This window comes from Semicossyphus pulcher, unplaced genomic scaffold (assembly GCF_022749685.1).
Source record: "Semicossyphus pulcher isolate SPU_LCO1_2020_fin unplaced genomic scaffold, fSemPul1.0.p SCAF_20, whole genome shotgun sequence".
NCBI classification, from domain to species: Eukaryota; Metazoa; Chordata; class Actinopteri; order Labriformes; family Labridae; genus Semicossyphus; species Semicossyphus pulcher.
The window spans coordinates 15,339,863-15,361,886 of NW_027211694.1; the positions used below are offsets into that span (position 1 = coordinate 15,339,863).

The 22,024-nt window shown below is 38.4% G+C and overlaps 2 protein-coding genes across 2 annotated transcripts in view; one reads left to right on the forward strand and one right to left on the reverse strand.

Annotated features, from left to right (window-relative positions):
* The window catches only part of ccdc146 (coiled-coil domain containing 146), a 56,026-nt gene extending 45,969 nt beyond the window's left edge, over nt 1-10,057 (forward strand). The window contains exons 19-23 of the mRNA XM_069671585.1: nt 5,165-5,275; nt 5,406-5,543; nt 6,108-6,233; nt 8,300-8,422; nt 9,857-10,057. Of these exons, the coding sequence (XP_069527686.1) occupies nt 5,165-5,275; nt 5,406-5,543; nt 6,108-6,233; nt 8,300-8,422; nt 9,857-10,057 (699 nt within the window). The remainder of the gene's footprint in view (nt 1-5,164; nt 5,276-5,405; nt 5,544-6,107; nt 6,234-8,299; nt 8,423-9,856) is intronic.
* Nucleotides 10,058-17,072: 7,015 nt separating this feature from the next.
* Nucleotides 17,073-22,024, reverse strand: part of gsap (gamma-secretase activating protein) — a 39,457-nt gene continuing 34,505 nt past the window's right edge. The window contains exons 30-32 of the mRNA XM_069670741.1: nt 18,975-19,079; nt 17,397-17,493; nt 17,073-17,216 (exon numbers count right to left, since the gene is read on the reverse strand). Coding sequence (XP_069526842.1) covers nt 17,116-17,216; nt 17,397-17,493; nt 18,975-19,079 — 303 coding nt within the window. The 3' untranslated portion in view covers nt 17,073-17,115. The remainder of the gene's footprint in view (nt 17,217-17,396; nt 17,494-18,974; nt 19,080-22,024) is intronic.

Consider the following 22,024-nt stretch of genomic DNA (forward strand, 5'->3'; position numbering starts at 1 on the left):
AGACAACAAACTGACAGTGTAAGCACTGTGGTGGTTTTATTGAAGCAATATCTTATGGGAAGGCACTACAGATAATATCATTTAAGTTCCAACAGCCCCTCTAGCAGTACAAGCTGGGAGTGTATTAAGGGAATAATAAGACATTTTGGTAAATATGCTTATTCACTTCTTTTAAAAGCTAAATTCGATTAAAAAAAATCATGTTCTTTAAAGTCATACAACAAAAGAGTCAAGGATTTGACTTTTAGGTGGTTTTGTTGTAGATTTTGTCTTGACCATCAGCAGAAACTCTTTGTGCTGGGCTAAGCTAGCTCACTGATGGTGGCTAAGGATTAACCCTCAGACATGGGTCTGGGAGAGTGTTCAGTTCTACTCACTCAACTCAGAGCAAAAATAACGATTAACAGTATTTCTTACAACGTCGGATATTCTAACTTTGTCCCTTCATTCCGGTTTACTCACCAAAACTGGACCCACTGTGTCATGTGGGAGTAACTCAAAACTGATTCATTGACTGTGCAGGAGCTTGACCATGACTCAACAGCTGCAAAACTATCATGCTTGAATAGTTGGTTGAATCAGTGCTCTGAAATCTTGCTTCCACTCGTCCTAGCTCGCTTGCTTTCTTTCACTTTCTAGATTGCTAGCTTCCGCTTTCTTGCTTGCTAGCTTCCACTTTTTTAGCTTGCTAGCCTCCACCTTCTACCTTGCTAGCTTCCACTTTCAAGCTTGCTAGCTCCAACTTTCCAGTTTGCTACCTCCACTTTCTTGCTTGCCAGCCTCCACTTTCTTGCTTACTAGCGTCCACTTTTTTAGCTTGCTAGCTTCCACCTTCTACCTTGCTAGCTTCCACTTTCAAGTTTGCTAGCTCCCACGTTCTTGCTTACTAGCTTCCACTTTCTTGCTTGCTAGCTTCCACTTTCTTTCTTGCTTGCCAGCCTGTGCCATGTGGGAGTAACTCAAAACTGATTCATTGACTGTGCAGGAGCTTGACAATGACTCAACAGGTGCAAAAGTATCATGCTTGAATAGTTATGGTTGAATCAGTGCTCTGAAATCTTGCTTCCACTCGTCCTTCTTTCTTTCACTTTCTAGATTGCTAGCTTCCACTTTCTTGCTTGCTAGCTTCCACTTTTTTAGCTTGCTAGCCTCCACCTTCTACCTTGCTAGCTTCCACTTTCAAGCTTGCTAGCTCCAACTTTCCAGCTTGCTACCTCCACTTTCTTGCTTGCCAGCCTCCACTTTCTTGCTTACTAGCGTCCACTTTTTTAGCTTGCTAGCTTCCACCTTCTACCTTGCTAGCTTCCACTTTCCAGCTTGCTAGCTTCCACTTTCAAGTTTGCTAGCTCCCACTTTCTTGCTTACTAGCTTCCACTTTCTTGCTTGCAAGCTTCCACTTTCTTTCTTGCTTGCCAGCCTCCATTTTCTTGCTTACTAGCTTCTACTTTCCAGCTTGCTAGCTCCCACTTTTTTTTAGCTTGCTAGCTTCCACTTTCTTGCTTGCTAGCTCCCACTTTTTTTTAGCTTGCTAGCTCCCACTTTCTTGCTTGCTACCTGCCCACTTTTTTTTTTAGCTTGCTAGCTTCCACTTTCTTGCTTGATGGTTTCCACTTTGTAGCTTGCTTACATTCATTTTGTGGCTTGCTAGCTTCAACTTTCTTGCTTGCTATCTTCCACTTTCTTGCTTGATGGTTTCCACTTTGTAGCTTGCTTACATTCATTTTGTGGCTTGCTAGCTTCAACTTTCTTGCTTGCTAGCTTCCACTTTCTTAGTTGGTTAGCCTAGCTTACTGACTTTAATGTGGAATATGGAAGTGCACTTTTAATTTTACAACACAGTTGGTCCTTCCAAATGTTGAATGTTGTAAAGGGATATCATGTTGTAAAAAGATATGGCTTAAATGTGGAAAAAGGAGACACTAAAAAAAATAAAAAAAAGTGACCTCACTAATATTTGTCTTTAAAGTTGAACAGAAACTATTGATCCCTTTGTTGTCTCACGATCATTTACACTTTGGTGCCCTTAATTTGCATGTTTGGCAGGAAATAGGACCCAGTTTTGTAGATGTAGTTAACATGCATGCAACTCCTCACACCACGAACAAGGTTTTTGTTATCAAAGTCATGTTCTCTGTGAAAACTGCAGATAACCCTGGTCCCTGTTGGTCAGCCCCAATTCCTGTTCCTTCCACATCTCTTGCCTGCTTTCACATCCTATCTCTGCCTCTTTTTCTCACTCTGGGTTTTATGCTGTCTTTCCTTTACTCTTTTTCATTTCATCTTCTTCTATTTGTCAGCCTTTTATCACTCTCTCTGTGTACATCTGCTCCACTTTCATCTCTATCTCTACATTTCAGTCTATCAGCTGCATTCTATCAGTTTCGTCCACCTTTCAGCTTTAATCTTTCTTCCTGAGCATCTGTGACTTTAGCCTTACAAACAGCTTTAATCACATGACAGTCATACTATTAAGTTCAAACTTGAGTCATGTGACGTTCAGGGAGAAGCTTCATTAATCTCTTCCGACAGGGAGGGGAAATGGGAATCATCACTTTGTTCCACGCTGTCTTTTAAGCCTGACACACAAACTCCTGCATTAGATACAGGCACCTAAACACACGTTGTGTACGGTTGAGAGGAGAGAAGCTGCTGTTTCATAAGCCAGATCATGTCAGGTCAGACCGCCTGTGTGTACAACATTTTTCCACACCCTGTTTTCTGCCTCCACTCCTCCCTGCTCCTGTTATTTATTTTCTGCTGTCCATCCGATCAATTTTTGGTCCTCTTCTCCAATCTCCCCAGGCATCTATTCATATTTCCTCTCTTTTATTAATCTGGTCAGTTGTTTTCTTTCTCTTTTCTGCTTACGCCCCTTTTATGGTCCCTGTCATGGTTCCTTGATCATCTCAGCTTCATATATTTTTATATAATGACTTCATTTATTTCACTGCGATGGGGCCATTGGGCTTTTGCATTAACTTCCCTGTTGAGATACTGGAGCTACTTTAAATTGCTCATTTCCATCTACAGTCTTAGCACAGGTTAAGAGGCCACTTTTCAATTGCCTTTGTCTGTGTCATCTGTATTCAATAGCAGATAGTAGAACCAGTTGCAGATTGACCAGATGAATCCAGGTGCATCTTTGAGCCCTTGTCCTCTTTGTGGTTGTGAGTTTTTCGGGGCTGCAAATAACATTTATCATATTGAAGAAAATATAAGTTGATTAATAATTTACTCCATTACAAGCACAGAAAATGCAGAAGAGATATTTGAAGCTGCACAAACTTTAAACTACCTCTTTCTCTTTACTTCCCCCTTTAAGTACCTTCATAATGGTTGGGACTATGCTATTCCTTTATGAGGTATAAAAACAACCCCACACTGTTCCGTCAAATAGTAATAGTCTCGATGTCTCGTGCAAAATTAATGCACCAAAATTGAGCCTGACATATTTGGTATCTTTTGAAGCTTTGGGAGTCTCAAGTTTTATGCAGTGATAAAAAGAAATGCAGAAAATTGTTGCATGTGAGAAGCTGCAATCGCTGTAAGTTTGGGATTTTTGCTTGATACAGTTATTTAAAGGTGCAGTGTAGAGTTTGCATGTAAACAAAAAAGTTTTTACTTGCTTGCACTCTTCACGTTTGTATGTTATTGAAGCCCATTTCTGCCAATTTGATTGATTCAATGCTCAGTCAAAATTTTGAGATACTAAGTCGAAAAAATTATATAATAATGACTTAGTAAGTGGAAATATGGAGATATTAATTCAAAATACTGAGATACTGAGTCATTATTTTGAGATATTAAGTCGAAATATTGAGATACTAAGTCATTATTTTGAGATATTAAGTCGAAATATTGAGATACTAAGTCATTATACTGAGATACTTAGTTGAAATATTGAGATACTAAGTCATTATTTTGAGATACTAAGTTGAAATATTTTGATACTAGGTCATTATTTTGAGATACTAAGTTGAAATATTGAGATGCTAAGTCATTATTTTGAGATACTAAGTCGAAATATTGAGATACTAAGTCCTTATTTTGAGATACTAAGTCATTATTTTGAGATACTAAGTTGAAATATTTTGATACTAAGTCATTATTTTGAGATACTAAGTCGAAATATTGAGATACGAAGTCATTATTTTGAGATACTAAGTCGAAATATTGAGATACGAAGTCATTATTTTGAGATACTAAGTCATTATTTTGAGATACTAAGTTGAAATATTGAGATACTAAGTCATTATTTTGAGATACTAAGTTGAAATATTGAGATACTAAGTCATTATTTTGAGATACTAAGTTGAAATATTGAGATGCCAAGTCAAAATATTGACTTTTTTTTTTTTTTTCACCCAAGTGGCGAAAACGGGCTTCTCATAGTATGTGGCTTCTTGAGATCAGACACTCTAAATTTCACTTACTAACATGTTATATCTGTTCTTTTTTAAACCTGTATAAAGAACAAAGGGTAGAGACAACATTTCAACTTTTAGTAGTGATGTACCAGCCTATTTCTCGCAGAATCTCTTTGCACTAAGCTAAGCTAAGCTAATCAGCTGCTGGAGACTGGCGGTGGCTCAGTGTTGACCGCACAGACATGAGAGTGGTACTACATTTCTTCCCACTTTAATCCACTCACTCAGCCATTGCAGCTCTTTCAAGATAATAGTGTCAGCTCAAGGCCTGAATCTAAAATTCCACTTCATTTTAATGTCTCTTGTCCTCCTGCTGGCCCTTTTTTTGTGTGTCTCCTTTTCTCCTCTTCTATTTCTGTTGTCTTATGGGACGTCTGAATATTTCTTCAAAAAACGTCCCCTCGAGGGATCCTGTGGTGTTTTTAAATTGCGGTTTCTTTCATCACACTGTGCCTCTGACTTGTCACCTAGTTGGAAGTAGCTCCCGTATATGGTGCTACATTCAGCTGAGAAATGTCTGAACCTTTAAGTCTTCAGTGCAATAACGAGAAGGCACTAAAAAAACCGACTTATAGATCTCTCACTTTAACTCTCATGTTGTTTACTTAGACCTCAATGACAGTGACCTGACCACTACACTTCTGCCTATATAAGTCTTTATTGTATGTGTCAGTACACTGTTCACTTACACACTGTCAGCTTGTGTCTTTTTGTCTTCAATTCTCTCTGTCTCTTAGTTGTCAGAAGCCAGAGACAGGACACTGGAAGGCGTCAATCGAACAGTTGATTACAAAGAGCTAAAAGGCAAAGACCTCTCACCTGCAGAACTTTTCAAGAAGATCGAGCAGGTAAACAACAACATTACAAGGACTTTGTGTGTGTGCAAACAATGCATATAAGCATGTATTTCCCATTAAGCCTAGTAAATTGTATCTATATATAAATTTAGATCATATTTTCTTTATGAACTCTGTGTAGCTGGAGGTGAATCTAGCCGAGAGGGAGAGGCAGGTGCTGGAAAAAGAACTCCTGGTGGACCAGGTGACCCGGCTCTCGAAGCCGCTCAGCGAGCAGGCTGAGAACTGCCAGCAGGACAGACTCTCGCTGGCAAAGAAGGTAAGACGACAGGATACGCTTGCACGCAGACGGAGATAACGCTCAGCTCATATACGCACAGATGGAGCAATAAAGAAGAAGAATGTACACACGTGAAGAGACACTTGTTATATCATTCACTTGAAAAAGCGCAGTCGGCCCAGCTCTCTCGAACACACGTTGTTGGAGGAGCATAGCATGTGCAGTCCATGTGAGGAGCACGCAGAGTGGGCATTAAGGAGTTCACCGAGCATTACAATTTCCTTTCTCTCTCCTCGACTGTGTGTATTCCTCTCACACACACGCCAATTATAAATAGCCACAACAAAAGCTACCGGAACAGGGCTCGTTGCTTTTAATATGAAAGAAGATTAATTTGATTTGGGAAGATGTAACATCAAATGTGAGGTAAAAAAGTTCACTCCCAGTACTAGCTAGAAGGGGTAGAGTAATTCCAAACATATTGAACGATTAGCTTCACAACTTGTATCTTATGTCAGTCAAAACATGAATTCTGTCTCAAAAAGCATGGTCAATCTGTGTGAAATCCCTTCTTATCTCTCCGTGTGTGTTTTCTGCCTCCAGCTAAACGAGCTCCGAGCTCACATAATCGACACCAACCACCGCATGATGGCCGTTTCGGCAGAACTGTCCATGAAGCAAGCTGTTGCTCTGGCTCTGCAACAGGAGATCAAAGAGAAAGAGCTGCAGGTCAGAGGTGGTCCAAGTCACTGACAGCGCCAACAACAATGTGATGCCAAACGTCCAAAAACAGATCTCGCTTGCACATTTCCCCCTCAGTCTCCTGCTGTTTTTCCCAGTTTTCCTGTTACTCTCCAACGGCCGCGATCGAAGACTACAAAAAATGTCTCACAAATAATCCCTCACTGTGTCCCATCTTTCACCTCCACTGCATTTAATTTGCTTATTTGCACAACAAAACAAATGAAGAGGCAAACAGGGAGCAAAATAATAATCAATAATAATTTTCATAACAAATGAGACGAAAAAAGAAACAAAACAAAAATTAGTCCTAATGCAGTAGATAAAGGCATCAGGGAGTCAGTTAGCATTGGTGCTTAGCATTCAGTCACGACTGGTCCTGCACAAAGCAGCAAAACAATTCTAAACCACAAGGTTTAATTAATAGCTAGCTCATAAAAAAATGGAAGGTAGTGAGTAGCTACTGATTGGTGAGACAGTTCTCTGAGCTCAACAATTAACTTTCAATAAGTTGTTGTTTGATCTGAAACGAGCACCCACAGCCCATTAGCTACTGCAGTATCCATGGCCACCAACAAAAGTTCCATTGATGTTTGCAGTGTTAGTGAGCTAACTAAGTGATTATAGCCATGTCTAAAAGGACTCAAGATTGCGTCAACAGTAAGTGAACCTTAAATAGTCACTCTGATTAGCAGCTGTCAGAAGAATTTTACATTTAAGTGTGTAACATTCTTTTGTTGTTTAAAGCTAATTACTATGTTAGTGTTTAATGTAACTGATTTTCCACAAGCAGATCGATATCTTGTCATTCTTTATATTATATTTATCTTAAATACACATATCTGATACTTTTCATTTTCTATTTCCTAACTGTAGACAAGCTTTAAAGTAATAATCTGGAAGATTTCCATTTAAATAAATGTCTGTTAATTCACTATCTATTACAGAATGAAGTAACACAATGATGAAAGCCTTTGCATTTGCAGAATTACGGACTGCGGCGTACAAGCGGCGCTCAGTTAGTGGCGCGTTTTCCATCACCCGTAGCGGTTGGTCTGCCAGAGAGGGTAGGCGGAGCTAAGCGGCTGCTTTTTCAGCCTCTGCAAGTGTTGCGAGTAAACAGTAATCTACTATGGCTGAACAAACAAAGAAAAGATGGATGACTACAGATACAACTTCAAAAATAAGTGAAAATCCAAAGAAGAAGATGCAAATTCAACACTCAGATGAAGGCAAACAGTCTAAAAAGTAAGCTACCGTCAGCGAGGAAAATCGAGAGTTACAACCGGGACGTATGCGCCCTCAATTGCCATTTATTGCCATAAGGTGGCGCCAAGTAGAACAAAACTGAGAACTTCAAGATTATAACTTTAAAGTGAAATTAGTGTTATGAATGCAAGTCCAATCTTCACTCTCCTTTTAGATCTGTTTGGTTCTCCTCCAGGTCCTGAGAGAAAGACGTAGCTCCTTAGCTGCAAATGCCAACCAGTCCTTTACTGATAAACTCAGTGCCAACTTCATGCGTACTAAATGTAAGATGTATTTGCTGCCTTCAGAGAGAAGAGTTAACTTAAAGATTTGAGTTGCGACTTTAACAACCAAAACAAAGAGCTGAAAGAGGCTAACACACAAGATTTCCTATAATTCTTTGTGGTTTTCTTACTACAGCACCATTCACATTAATAATGTTTCTTTAAAACTAAGCTTATTATTTTGTCATTAAGCAAAATATTTTGAAATTGTGTTGAACAGAAACTCACACATCTTTCTTACTCAATAAAACATTAAAGTGCTAAAAATGAGCGGATTTCCCACAAGGCTCCTAAATGTTTCAGGAGATGAGTGTTAATAACCCGAGGAACCCCTGCAGCTGATGTATGCCTGCAGCACTACACACACACCACCACAAGTAGAAGATGCAGATGCATAACTTTGCCCAAATTCTAACTCTAATACCACCATCTGTTTTGGGTGCAGCTGCAATTGAATTTAACCAGGACAGTGCAGAGTGGACGGAGTGACAGGAATACAAAGTGATGTTTCTGTGTTTCCAGATGGACAGGTGCCAGCAGCAGCTGGAGCAGGGCCTGCCACCGTGCCCCGAGATAGAGGAGGAGTGGAGGAGGATGCTCCGAGACAAGAAGAGGAGACAGAGGGACAAAGAGGAGAGAGAGAGGGTAAAAAAAAAAAACACACACACACACAAAGATCAGTGGTCAGGAATTGATGAAAGCACTGAGGGGCAGGAAAAGAAGATAGAGTGACAAAGGAAAACGAAGTGGAGCGAGGACACGACTCAGGGCAGGAATCGATTAAGATTCCGGGGGACAGAAGGGCTGCGGCATACCTGAGCACGCACAGACCAGACAGAGCAGTGAGTGAACTCTCCACGCGCACGTACACACACACAGATTAGCCAGGAAATAAGCACAAACACAGGACAAGGAGGGCAGACTGGCTGACAAACAGAAGGAGAGGCTGTCTACACAAGAAAGGCACACATGCTGTACAGGGATCAGCTGAGTCTGAGACGGGTGCAGCTGTCTGCAGCCTGTCTGAGAAAACACAGATCAGTTCAACCAAAAAACAGAAAGTACCAAAAGTTAGATCTAACAGTTAAGCTGTTTCCCACTCTCTTAAGGCACTGTTAATCATGCGTTTTAAGCTTCTTTTTAAAATGTAAATGAGCTTCCTTAGCCGGATTGGACCAATATGTTTTTCCTGTTTCTGTATCAGCAGCTTTCACATTTTTTTAATGCATTCAAAGCCATTATTCCTTGTTTTGTGTGCACTCCTCAGATCACATGCCAGCGGATAAACTGTTCATATGCATGAGAAAAAATCGCCATCTCTTTGAAGTCTCGGCGAGATTTAGGCACAGTTCATTTGCATGCCGTCGTGGGGCGAAAGTCAAAGGGGAGAGGACTGTTGTGCACACTGGGAGATATTCCTTCTCTCAGCGGGAGTGCGCCATGGTTTTAAATTGATCCATCAGCCGTACTGGGTTCAAATCAATTTTGTCCGCCACTGTCAGAATTCTGCAAGTCATATTTTTAGTTTTATTAGAGGGGGACGGACGTTTTCAGCGACAGCTCTCGCATTGAAACTGCACATGAGGGAACTCAGTTACGTTGAGGTGTTGTTTTTAGGGAGGATTAAAGGTGCTAAAAGGCTTCTGTTCTTATTATAAGAAGTTTGCATATTTATTTTTTCAATTTTCAGTGGTTTCAGCCTTTTTCCTTTTTACAAACTGAAGGATTTTGTGATATTTAAGCCCCTTTCAGATGTTTTAGTAATGCCCTGAACATCCTCTTGGGTGTCACAAAAGCCTTTATAACAAACCCAGATCATTCCAAGTATCACTAATCTCTCCAATGTGTATTTTTTAAATCATACATCATTTATCAGCCTTCTGATCCTGAGCTCCTGCACTCAGTGTTCACTGCTGCCCTAGCATTTGTCTTAAAAATATCAATTATTCCATTTCCAAGATTAAAATTCAGTGAAATTAAATTTAAACTATTTTGTCCAAGGTTATGCAGACTTGCATTAAATATTAAAACTGCCCCTGGTGTGTGTGTGTGTGTGTGTGTGTGTGTGTGTGTGTGTAGCTGGCTGAAGAAGAGGAGTGGAACAGGTTGCCTAATGGAGAGTACACCACAGCTGAAATCCGTCCCAACGCGTACATCCCCCAGACGAACGGGCTGCCTCTGCCAAAACCGTACGGAGCCCAGGCCCCCTTCAAACCCTCCCAACCAGGTGCCAACATGAGACACATCCGCAAACCGACACTCAAACCCTTAGAGACTTAAAAAAACAACACAAATACTCTCATTAACCTGTGAGTCTTGGTTTGTTTTGTCCTTTAGAGACATTAAAATCTCCACTCGAGGAATCAAACAAGATTAGGAAAGAGCTAAATAACTGAAATGAACTGCAAACTATCACTTTTTTGTACTCACTTTTTAGCATACCACTGCTGTTTGTGTCATTTGGGAGCAAACTTGCAGACTGCATCTGTTTGTAATTCTGTTTTAAAGTTACTGGCAACAGCTTGTTTACACTCTTGCTCGCTGTAACACCAAATACTGTAGGAGAGTGGAAGGCAAGACAGAAGACTCGGGGGAGATCAAATTTATGTGTATTGTTACATCATGTCCAACAATGTGTTGTTGCAGATTTATTTCTCCTCTTAGCAACACATCAGTTTCTACCTTCCTCTAAGATTAGATACTATGAATTCATTTCTCACACACACAGTGCAATATTTCGGTGTATTTGTCAGTCTTGTTGGAGTTTTATCCCCCGCATTTGTAATCTTGCAGCTGGTTTAAGCTCTAAGCTATGCTAAGAGTGCCAGCATAATGCCTCAGATGATAAATGTAAATAGAGAAAGAAGATTGGGCAATGAGAGAGCATAGAGGATGACAAGAGAGAGGAGAATGTAAATGAAGAGGAACGAGAGATGGCAATCTGGGAGGAGAGATAAAGGGAAAAAACAGATAAAAGTGGAGCTCTAAATGGGGTGGAAAGTTCAGAGTCGGTTACTAATGATTGTGTTTTGCAATTTGTTTTTGTTGTGAACCCAGTTTATGAGGGGAACTTGATTGTATACACCAGTGGCTCCAAACTTCTGTGCTTCTGCAGTTACTGAACTTATTTGAAAAATTAAAAAATATACTAATGATGTTGAATATATTTTATTTTAAATGTGCATTTAAAATATGTACACATTTTTGTTAAAGAAAAATAAACATGGAAATTGAACAACAAAGGTAAATGAGAAATGATTTAAATTGTAGGAAAAGGAGGATTTATAAACAGTTGAAGTACCATGGTGGTTAAAAATGTAAAACTATAAGCCAAAAGTTGATAAATTGTTTAGTTATCTCCTATAATGGCTACGCATTTTGAATGCTAAACGATTAGCTAACAGTATTGGATAAACAGTTGAAATAGTTAGCTAACAGTTATGGATAAACAGTTGAAATAGTTAGCTAACAGTTATGATCAACAGTTGAAATAGTTAGCTAACAGTTATGGATAAACAGTTGAAATAGTTAGCTAACAGTTATGGATAAACAGTTGAAATGGTTAGCTAACAGTTATGATCAACAGTTGAAATAGTTAGCTAACATTTATGGATAAACAGTTGAAATAGTTAGCTAACAGTTATGATTAACAGTTCAAATAGTTTGCTAACAGTAATGATAAACAGTTGAAATAGTTAGCTAACAGTTATGATTAACAGTTGAAATAGTTTGCTAACAGTTATGATAAACAGTTGAAATAGTTAGCTAACAGTTATGATTAACAGTTCAAATAGTTTGCTTACAGTAATGATAAACAGTTGAAATAGTTAGCTAACAGTTATGATAAACAGTTGAAATAGTTAGCTAACAGTTATGATAAACAGTTGAAAAAGTAAGCTAACAGTTATGATAAACAGCTGAAATGGTTTGCTCACAGTTATGGATAAACAGTTGAAATAGTTTGCTTACAGTAATGATAAACAGTTGAAATAGTTAGCTAACAGTTATGATTAACAGTTGAAATAGTTTGCTTACAGTAATGATAAACAGTTGAAATAGTTAGCTAACAGTTATGATAAACAGTTGAAATAGTTTGCTTACAGTTATGATAAACAGTTGAAATAGTTAGCTAACAGTTTTGGATAAACAGTTGAAATAGTTAGCTAACAGTTATGATAAACAGCTGAAATGGTTTGCTCACAGTTATGGATAAACAGTTGAAATAGTTTGCTTACAGTAATGATAAACAGTTGAAATAGTTAGCTAACAGTTATGATTAACAGTTGAAATAGTTTGCTTACAGTTATGATAAACAGTTGAAATAGTTAGCTTACAGTAATGATAAACAGTTGAAATAGTTAGCAAACAGTTATTATTAACAGTTGAAATAGTTTGCTTACAGTAATGATAAACAGTTGAAATAGTTTGCTTACAGTAATGATAAACAGTTGAAATAGTTAGCTAACAGTTATGATAAACAGTTGAAATAGTTTGCTTACAGTTATGATAAACAGTTGAAATAGTTAGCTAACAGTTATGATTAACAGTTGAAATAGTTTGCTTACAGTAATGATAAACAGTTGAAATAGTTTGCTTACAGTTATGATAAACAGTTGAAATAGTTTGCTAACAGTAATGATAAACAGTTGAAATAGTTTGCTAACAGTTATGATAAACAGTTGAAATAGTTTGCTTACAGTTAGGGATAAACAGTTGAAATAGTTAGCTAACAGTTATGATAAACAGTTGAAATGGTTAGCTAACAGTTAGGGATAAACAGTTGAAATAGTTAGCTAACAGTTATTGATAAACAGTTGAAATGGTTAGCTAACAGTTAGGGATAAACAGTTGAAATAGTTAGCTAACAGTTATGATAAACAGTTGAAATAGTTTGCTAACAGTTATGATAAAAAGTTGAAATAGTTAGCTAATAGTTATCGATAAACAGTTGAAATAGTTAGCTAAAAGTTATGATAAACAGTTGAGATAGTTACTTTACAGTTTGCTAACAGTTATGGATAAACAGTTGAAATCGTAAGCCAGAGGTTGTGGCCATACAGTGGAAAAAGTAGCCATAAGCAATGGATAAATATTCGAAATAAGTATCTAAAAGTAAAACAGACAACAAGACAGACATTTAAAACATGTAGCAACAAGAAATGTATAAACAATTGAAATAGTTAGCTAACAGTTATGATTAACAGTTCAAATAGTTTGCTTACAGTAATGATAAACAGTTGAAATAGTTAGCTAACAGTTATGATAAACAGTTGAAATAGTTAGCTAACAGTTATGATAAACAGTTGAAAAAGTAAGCTAACAGTTATGATAAACAGCTGAAATGGTTTGCTCACAGTTATGGATAAACAGTTGAAATAGTTTGCTTACAGTAATGATAAACAGTTGAAATAGTTAGCTAACAGTTATGATTAACAGTTGAAATAGTTTGCTTACAGTAATGATAAACAGTTGAAATAGTTAGCTAACAGTTATGATAAACAGTTGAAATAGTTTGCTTACAGTTATGATAAACAGTTGAAATAGTTAGCTAACAGTTTTGGATAAACAGTTGAAATAGTTAGCTAACAGTTATGATAAACAGCTGAAATGGTTTGCTCACAGTTATGGATAAACAGTTGAAATAGTTTGCTTACAGTAATGATAAACAGTTGAAATAGTTAGCTAACAGTTATGATTAACAGTTGAAATAGTTTGCTTACAGTTATGATAAACAGTTGAAATAGTTAGCTTACAGTAATGATAAACAGTTGAAATAGTTAGCAAACAGTTATTATTAACAGTTGAAATAGTTTGCTTACAGTAATGATAAACAGTTGAAATAGTTTGCTTACAGTAATGATAAACAGTTGAAATAGTTAGCTAACAGTTATGATAAACAGTTGAAATAGTTTGCTTACAGTTATGATAAACAGTTGAAATAGTTAGCTAACAGTTATGATTAACAGTTGAAATAGTTTGCTTACAGTAATGATAAACAGTTGAAATAGTTTGCTTACAGTTATGATAAACAGTTGAAATAGTTTGCTAACAGTAATGATAAACAGTTGAAATAGTTTGCTAACAGTTATGATAAACAGTTGAAATAGTTTGCTTACAGTTAGGGATAAACAGTTGAAATAGTTAGCTAACAGTTATGATAAACAGTTGAAATGGTTAGCTAACAGTTAGGGATAAACAGTTGAAATAGTTAGCTAACAGTTATTGATAAACAGTTGAAATGGTTAGCTAACAGTTAGGGATAAACAGTTGAAATAGTTAGCTAACAGTTATGATAAACAGTTGAAATAGTTTGCTAACAGTTATGATAAAAAGTTGAAATAGTTAGCTAATAGTTATCGATAAACAGTTGAAATAGTTAGCTAAAAGTTATGATAAACAGTTGAGATAGTTACTTTACAGTTTGCTAACAGTTATGGATAAACAGTTGAAATCGTAAGCCAGAGGTTGTGGCCATACAGTGGAAAAAGTAGCCATAAGCAATGGATAAATATTCGAAATAAGTATCTAAAAGTAAAACAGACAACAAGACAGACATTTAAAACATGTAGCAACAAGAAATGTATAAACAATTGAAATAGTTAGCTAACAGTAATGGATAAACACTTAAAAGTTAGCTGTTAGGTCCATGTGACCAAAAACCTCAGAAGTTTCTTTGAAACACACACAGTGTGACTGAACTTCCTAAAAAGTTTCAGAAGGCAGCAGGTTGATCTGATTTTGAGGCAGCTCTGTTCACCGCATGATGTGATGCCTGTATGTGTGTGTGATCATCCACCTCAGGCTAATGGTGAGGGCTGTTAGATAAACTTTGCCCGTCTGTTTGTTCTTATTAGCCGGCTACATAACACTGACTGCATAACAGAGTGTCGAGGAGGCAATCAAGTGAGCAAAAGAGAAGTTCCTAGAAGAGAGATGATTTAGAGGTGGATTAGCTCAAGTAAAAGAAAATATTATGTAATTTGGCATTGATGTAGGTATTGTAAAATGAGCATGATGTGGGCTTTGCTAAATGTGACTCAGCGTGTGCGATGACTGATGCTGAGATAATTTCCTGACTTCAGAGGAACTCTGCTGAGTCTGTCCAAAACACTCAGGTACTGTCAGGCATGTGAGAGCTCACTTCCTTCTCTGCAGAGAAAACTATTTGCCTGCGAGTTGAGATGATTCCTTCATTTATTTCAAGGCTCCACATTGTATCTGGCTCTTTTTCAGTGCTCAAAGGAAATTTATTGGAAACAAAGTGAGCCAAGCCCTGACTGTTGCCACAAAGCTTCAAAAGAATGGCAGTGAAACAAAGAAATACAGTATGCTTGTAGCAAAAAATCTTTTTATTTACAAGTCATCGTACAAAACTTCATTTGTTCAAACATGAGTGATAATGAAATCCCTTTTCTCAAGACAAACATTTTGTAATGGTTCAAATCAAAGCTTTACATAAGATGTAAATAAACCCTGGTATTTAGTCTTGCAGGGTGCCAACATTCAGACATTGCGCAAAGGATTATTAACACATGCCGCACACGCACATGCATCAACACTACTACCAAAGAATTTCTCGACTTACAGGAAGAGCTCAGTCACAATTGAGGGCACAAGGCACCATGATTCAGACCACACGTTTCATCGTGTAAGCAGGCAGGCTGAGTAACGGCTGAATGTTTCCTTTATGATTCAGTTTGTATGGCTCATCATTAACTGTGAACTGTCTTGTATGATTCTGTGGTTTGACACGCATAAATAAAGTTATTAAAGTCTGCTTTTTGTCTCCTTGTGTTTTCACATAATTATAAGTAACATAACTGGGTGTAAAATACATTAGCTAACATTAGCCGTCATAAGCAGCACGTCTTGTTACTAAGGCAATGCAACCAAAACCCTGAGTAGATGGAATGAAGCAATAGTGTGTTTTTATAAATTCAACTTTTTATTTTTATTAATAGAAATGTGTTATTTTTTCTATTAGGAGTTAAACAGTCAGTTTCAGACCGTTAAAGTTAGCAAAAGTCCTTGTTTGGCTACTTCTGTCGGGATGATGCTAACATTAGCAAACGTCGACAAAGGGTGTTGCTGTTTTTTATTTGGATAAACAGTTGAAATAGTTAGCTAAAGTATTGGTTAAACAGTTGAAAAAAATTGCTGATAGCCATGGGTAAACAGTTGAAATAGTATAGTTAATAGTTTTAGACCGTTAAAGTTAGCAAGAGTCTCGTTGGGTTACTTTTTTCAGGATTATGCTAACATTAGCAAACTTGGGCAATGGGTGATTTTGTTTTTTACTTCTCAAAGAAAGTGTAGGAACCAGCTACAGCAAACTTTATATTTAAATGCTATCCAGTCTTTATTGTCCTAACAACACCCAATATGTAGACATGCTAACGCTAATGCTACGTTTTCAGCCATTTTTGTTTAATCCAAATCTCATTAGTCTCAATGTCTGAACATAATTTGGTTTTGGTATAAAGTAGCACTCTTTATTTACAATAGAGAGTTATGAGTCTATGTTAATTTGTACATTATCTTATTATATATCTCTTTGGGGCTGTAATTTTAAATCTTTAAAGTGCCACTGAGTTACTGAGCCGCAACGATTCTGTATAACTCAGTGTTGAAATCAGATTTAATGCACAGCAGCCAGTCAGCGACCATATTAAGCTGCTCTTTCTGTGAAGCTTTTGTCAGCATGTAATCAAGTTGATGGGGTGCAGCCGCATCAGGAGGATAAAATGTGTTTGATTTATAAAGACTGTTGACATTCATGTTCATAAATTGTATGAGAGAAAGTTGCGGAGGCACGGGAGAGAGTGGACGCAGCTCCAGAATTATGAATTTCTTTTTAATAGCTGCCTGCAGTTATTATTGATTATAAATAAAAATTTGAGAAGCACGTTTCCCCAAAATTATATTTCACTCAATTGTTCCATATTGTGTTATTTATTCTTGTATTGTGTTAAATAAGCTCCTTCTTATGTCCGAACACACCTCTGTTTACAAAATATGAGGTGGAAAAAGCTTTTAATTCTCCCCTCCATCTTCCCTTTCTGGGCGTCTCCATCCATCTCTCCCTCCGCCCCACCCTAATTTGTCATCAACCAGTGAGAGCTTGTTTATAAGCGCTCTGCCTCTCAATCTCTCCACGCAGCTCTCACTTCTTGCCCTCTGTCCCTCCATCATCCACCCATCCGTTACTTGTCCTCAAGGCCCAGTCAGTCGATGATGACTGTTCTCTGAAACACATTTTCCCCCTCATCTGTTTCCCCCTCAATCCATCCATCCACCACTGTCCCGCTCCGCCCTTCCGCTCCCCCCCTCCGCATCCTTCATTTCTCCTCATAGCCCAGCAGTATGAGCGTCTGCTTCAGAGCCGTCTCCTCCACGAACCGGGCGTCCACATTCTCCTGCTCCACGAAAGGGTTCTGAGCTGGAACACAGGTAGAAAAGTTAAGAGAAAGATAGAGTTTTTATAAGAATGCTACCATGCACGTCCTTCTTTTCTCATGCTAGTTTCTATGCAAACTCTCCCAGGAAAACACACACGTTCTGTCTTAATCCTCCAAAGGCCTCTGTATCCAAACCAGGCAGGATACACACACATATATACCTTGTTCTTCTATGTCAGAGAGTATCTTTGCCAGGTAGGTAAGAGGCAGAAACTCCGGTCTGAAGCCTTGCTTGTCTCTGCCGGTGAAGGCAAATCCCTGAAGAGGAAGAGAAAACAAAAACATAACTGTGGATTCTGCAGCCTTTTCCAGGATACACATAGTCAAGACAAATCTGCAGCAAATCCTGAAACTAGTCACCTCAACTCACTTTTTTCCTCTTTAGGATAAAGTTTTACTTTTTTAGGGCAGCCATACATTCTTACCTGTCACTGCAAGAAATGCCACTGGCTCTCCATGCCACTTTGCTAGCCAGTGAGCTGACAGTAACTGGCCAGTTGCATTGCAAACCTCTTTTATATTATGCTAGGGGGGCTATACAGCTTGAATCACTATTTAAGCACAAGTAGGACAGTTTACGTGTAACGTTGTAGGCGAACACACTTTTTGGAGTTAACATTTTTAGGGCTGCAAGGATCATTTGTCAGCAACAAAGCCCATCAGACATTCATCTTGAACAACCAAAAGTCCAAAACTCAACGAAACCAAATTTAAAAGGATATAAAGCCAAGAAGAGCACAATTTTCCCACATAGAGCTGGAACCAGCAAATCTTTGGCTAATTTGTCCTATACTTTAATCATACTTAGCCTAAAATTTAGCTTAATGCTATTGCTAATCAGTCATAGATAGCAAGCTAAAATGTCAAGCTCAACATACCAGCATGTGTAAGCTCTGTAATTTTAAGCAAGCTCAAAGCACTGGTGTGGCCTCAAAGAGCTGCTAACATGGCTGTTGACTGTTTTTTCAAGGCCCGAGGCAATGTCGTCAAAAAGCTATCTTTACAAATGACGAGCTGGAACCAGAAAATGTTTGGCATCTTTAGCTAATTTGTCCAATACTGCTTAATCAGCCTTAGCTGAACTGTTTGTTGCTCATTAGCTAATCTTAGCATGCTAAATTAAGAAGGAAACATGCTCATGATAAACATTTAAGCAGATAAACATTAGCATGTTTGTGTCGTCATTATGAGCCTGTTAGCTTGTAATTTTAAGCTCAAAGCACTGCTGTTGCTAAGGATATGCTAATAGCAGCTAGCATTGTTGTAGACTGTTTTTCCAGAGGCCATGGGGACGTTATCAAAACCTTGTCTAACTAACAGTCCAATACCCATAATTTCTCGCAATACTTTGTTTTCTTAGCCTTAGCTGTTTGTATCTATTGCTAATTAGCAAATGTTAGCATGCTAAACTTAGATGTTGAGAATTCTAAACAATATACCAGCTAAACATCAACATGTTAGCAACAGAGGTGCTTCAAGCTAAATTCATATGCGTCACCGAGCTGCTATTATGGCAGTTAGCCGTGTTGCTAAGTTAATGACTAATTAAAATGTTAATCAAGCTGGGGTTTCTGAATGTCCTGTAGATTTTGTTTGCTAGTTTGTTGTGCTCTAAAAGTTAGAAAGTTTTAACTGTCTTCAGCATGTTCAAGATTCATGATTCAGTTTGTCATTTTCCTTTGTATCTGCATACATAAAAAAGATGAAATACTCTTCTGTGACACCTTGTGCTGTGTTACCTTGTTTTTGTTGTGCTTCTCCAGCAGAGTCCTGACATAATCTCTGGAGATTGAAGCTGAACTGGCAGGATGGTCCCACATATGGTAGATCCTCTGATCCATAGGCTACACAAACACACACAAACACACAACAGAGTTAACATTTTAGGCATGTAAAAAATCATCCTTAAAGCATGTGAACATCTGTCCCTCTCTATTTGCCAACTGGAACTCAAAGCAATCACCGAGGACTCGACTGCTAATGAGGAATTCTGGAGAAATCTAATTTTCAGTGTTCAGTGAAATGCACACCGCAGTAATAAATAACACCAGAGTAAACAAAAACTACAGGTGTGACTGACAATAAGAGAGAACACAGCTTTTCCTCTAGGCAGCTTTCTGTCTGGCTTCAAACACGCTGCCAACCAGAGCTGCTGAATCACTTGAAGTGTTGTGGTATTATCAGAGGTGAGAGGAAGAAGGTAAAGACAAGCACGTCAGCCAAGTTCCTCCACTGATTAATGCATAATTTTTCACACTGTATCATCAGTGTTGAAACTTTTTGGCACGCTGTTGTTGAACTTGTTACCTGTTGACATATGAAACAAGTATAAACTGTTTTCATGAGCTTAAAGTTCAGGGAAAAAACAAGTGAGACAGCTTGTGACGAGAATAATTATTCAAACTTTCCAAACTTTTTGGAAGTGTTTATTTGTGCTGTTCAACACTGACAGTCAAAAATATACCTGCAAAAAAGAAACTCAGTACGTACGCGAACATAAATACAAATGAGACAAAGTCAGTAGTATTTATGCAGTTTAGCATTAGCAGGAAAAAACGATACGCTAATCCTGGTCATGTATTAAAAAGCTAATTTTAATTCAAGTAGTGCTGTAATATTTACACCTGGCAGAAATTTTTATTGGAATTCAGTTGTGGTTGAACACATACCTATTACACAGCTTAGTTGAATACTCTGTTCTGATTGGTCGATTACAGCATTCTCTGGTCTGTTATTTCTGAATATCAGACTGCTGTTACGAATAACAAAACACTGCAACCAACGCAGTGCTGATCACAGACATTGGACGTTCTTATCTTTCCATTTTTATGTGGAAAAATAAGAAGAGGAAGAAAACGGTGCAGGAAAAGCAAAAGAGTTTGAAAGACAGACATGAAGTTAACACTAAACAGTTCACGGTATGAAATACGATAGTGTTTAGGATTGGTAAATAGAAAAGAAAATGCCAACAGACTTTAACAGTTATGGGGCAGAAGCCCTAAATCAGGTGTGGCAGCCATTCATGCAGTCCTTTTGTTCTGGACTCTTCTTGTCTCTAGTTCAATGTGAATTATAACAGCTAAGTCGCCTAATTTAAAGGGCCACTTCGCCGATTTTCAACCTCAGTCCAATCATGCTATTCTGGGGAGCTAATGCCATTATGGTAGGAAAAAAATACGATTTCGCTCTGTAACTTTGGAGGAAGCTATCCGCTTCTCCAATGGGCCCTGGAAAACCTCCTGCAGGCTACGCAAAACCTGTCATCTGGCAGAGGCCAGGGAGCTCGCTAAACTACACTTCCTCAATCTAGGTCGCCCGCCTCCGATGTCATGTCTCGTTCAAAATCGTCAGGTTTGAAATGTTGACTGCAGACCTGAAGATTTTTTTGACGATCCACCGGTATATTCTCGGCGTATTTCAGATTCTGTACCGCTCTGAGCCATTGCCTGCAGCGAAACGGTAGTATTTCACTCCAGCGTCTCTCGCTGGGCCGTTCCTTTCCGAGGGAGGGGCGCAATGCACGCTGGGTGTTGTAGGAATGTAGAATGGGCGAAACCACGAGCTGTTTGTACAACTTTCTCCACAGCTGTGGCGCCAATTTCAAATATTATTGCTTCTATTGATTACAGAGAACACCAGCTTTGACTGACAGTGGGTTTTTACAGGGGAGAATTGCTCCTTTAAAGAAGGCTACAGAGTTTACTGTTGCTACGGACACAGTTCCAAGCGTAGAATCTAACTATAAGCTGAAGAAATATGAACATTACACATTTAAAAAATACAATACATTTAAAAAAAAAAACTAAAATTAAGTTTGTGTTAAATTAATGATTTTGTAAGTGAGTAGCTGTGTAATAAGTGTGATAATGTGCAGCAAGCGGGTTGTTATAGTGGAAATAAACAACGTCAAGGAGATGCAGGACCCTGATGCAAAGCATCGTGAGTCCTGCGTCTTACATAATGAGAATAATGGAGATGCTGGGTTGAGCCAGGGTATGAGTTTCCGACAGAGGGCCAACATCTCCTGTTCTGGCTCTGCGGGAGTGTGTTTTGTGTGTGTATGCGTGTTTGTGTGTGTGTGTGTATATGTGTGTGTTTGTGTATTGTACCTGCTAAATCTCTCCTGCCTGCCAAACTCACCGAACAAAAGTCTGATGTGCAGGAAACAGAGCGCAGAGACTAAACACTCAACATTCCTCTGATCACAATGCGGATGAAACACACACACACGCAATCAAACACACACACGCACGCACGCAGAGCTACAGAAACAATATATTGTACCCACACGGGAACACGTGGAAGTTACACAAGAGATGGGGACACACATAAAACACCCTCAGACTCAGCAGAAAACTACCTACGGTACACTACCCGCTCCCCAACACACACACACATATTCACTATCCTGTTACACAAGTCCTTTGTGATTGGCTTGAGGGGGGCTGGAGGGAGATAAGACCCGAAATAACTTCAGACTCTTAATTGGACCAGAATGGGAAGTTTGGGGAGAGAACCATTCGAGAGAAGATCAAAACTTCCCCCTCACTAATAGATGGGACTGTAATGGCCTCGTGCATTTTTTTGACATCCAGGCTGAAAAATTCACTCCGTCACGGACCTCACATCAATCCTCAAAGTTTGAAACTCAACACGCTATCATGCGGAGATGCCAAGAGTCTATCTTTGCTTTGATTACACCAGATAGAGGAGGTTGGATAAGCTCCTTTAATCTTCCCATGTTGGACAAACTACTCCTGGCCCTGCATGAAAATCTTATTACTGGCCG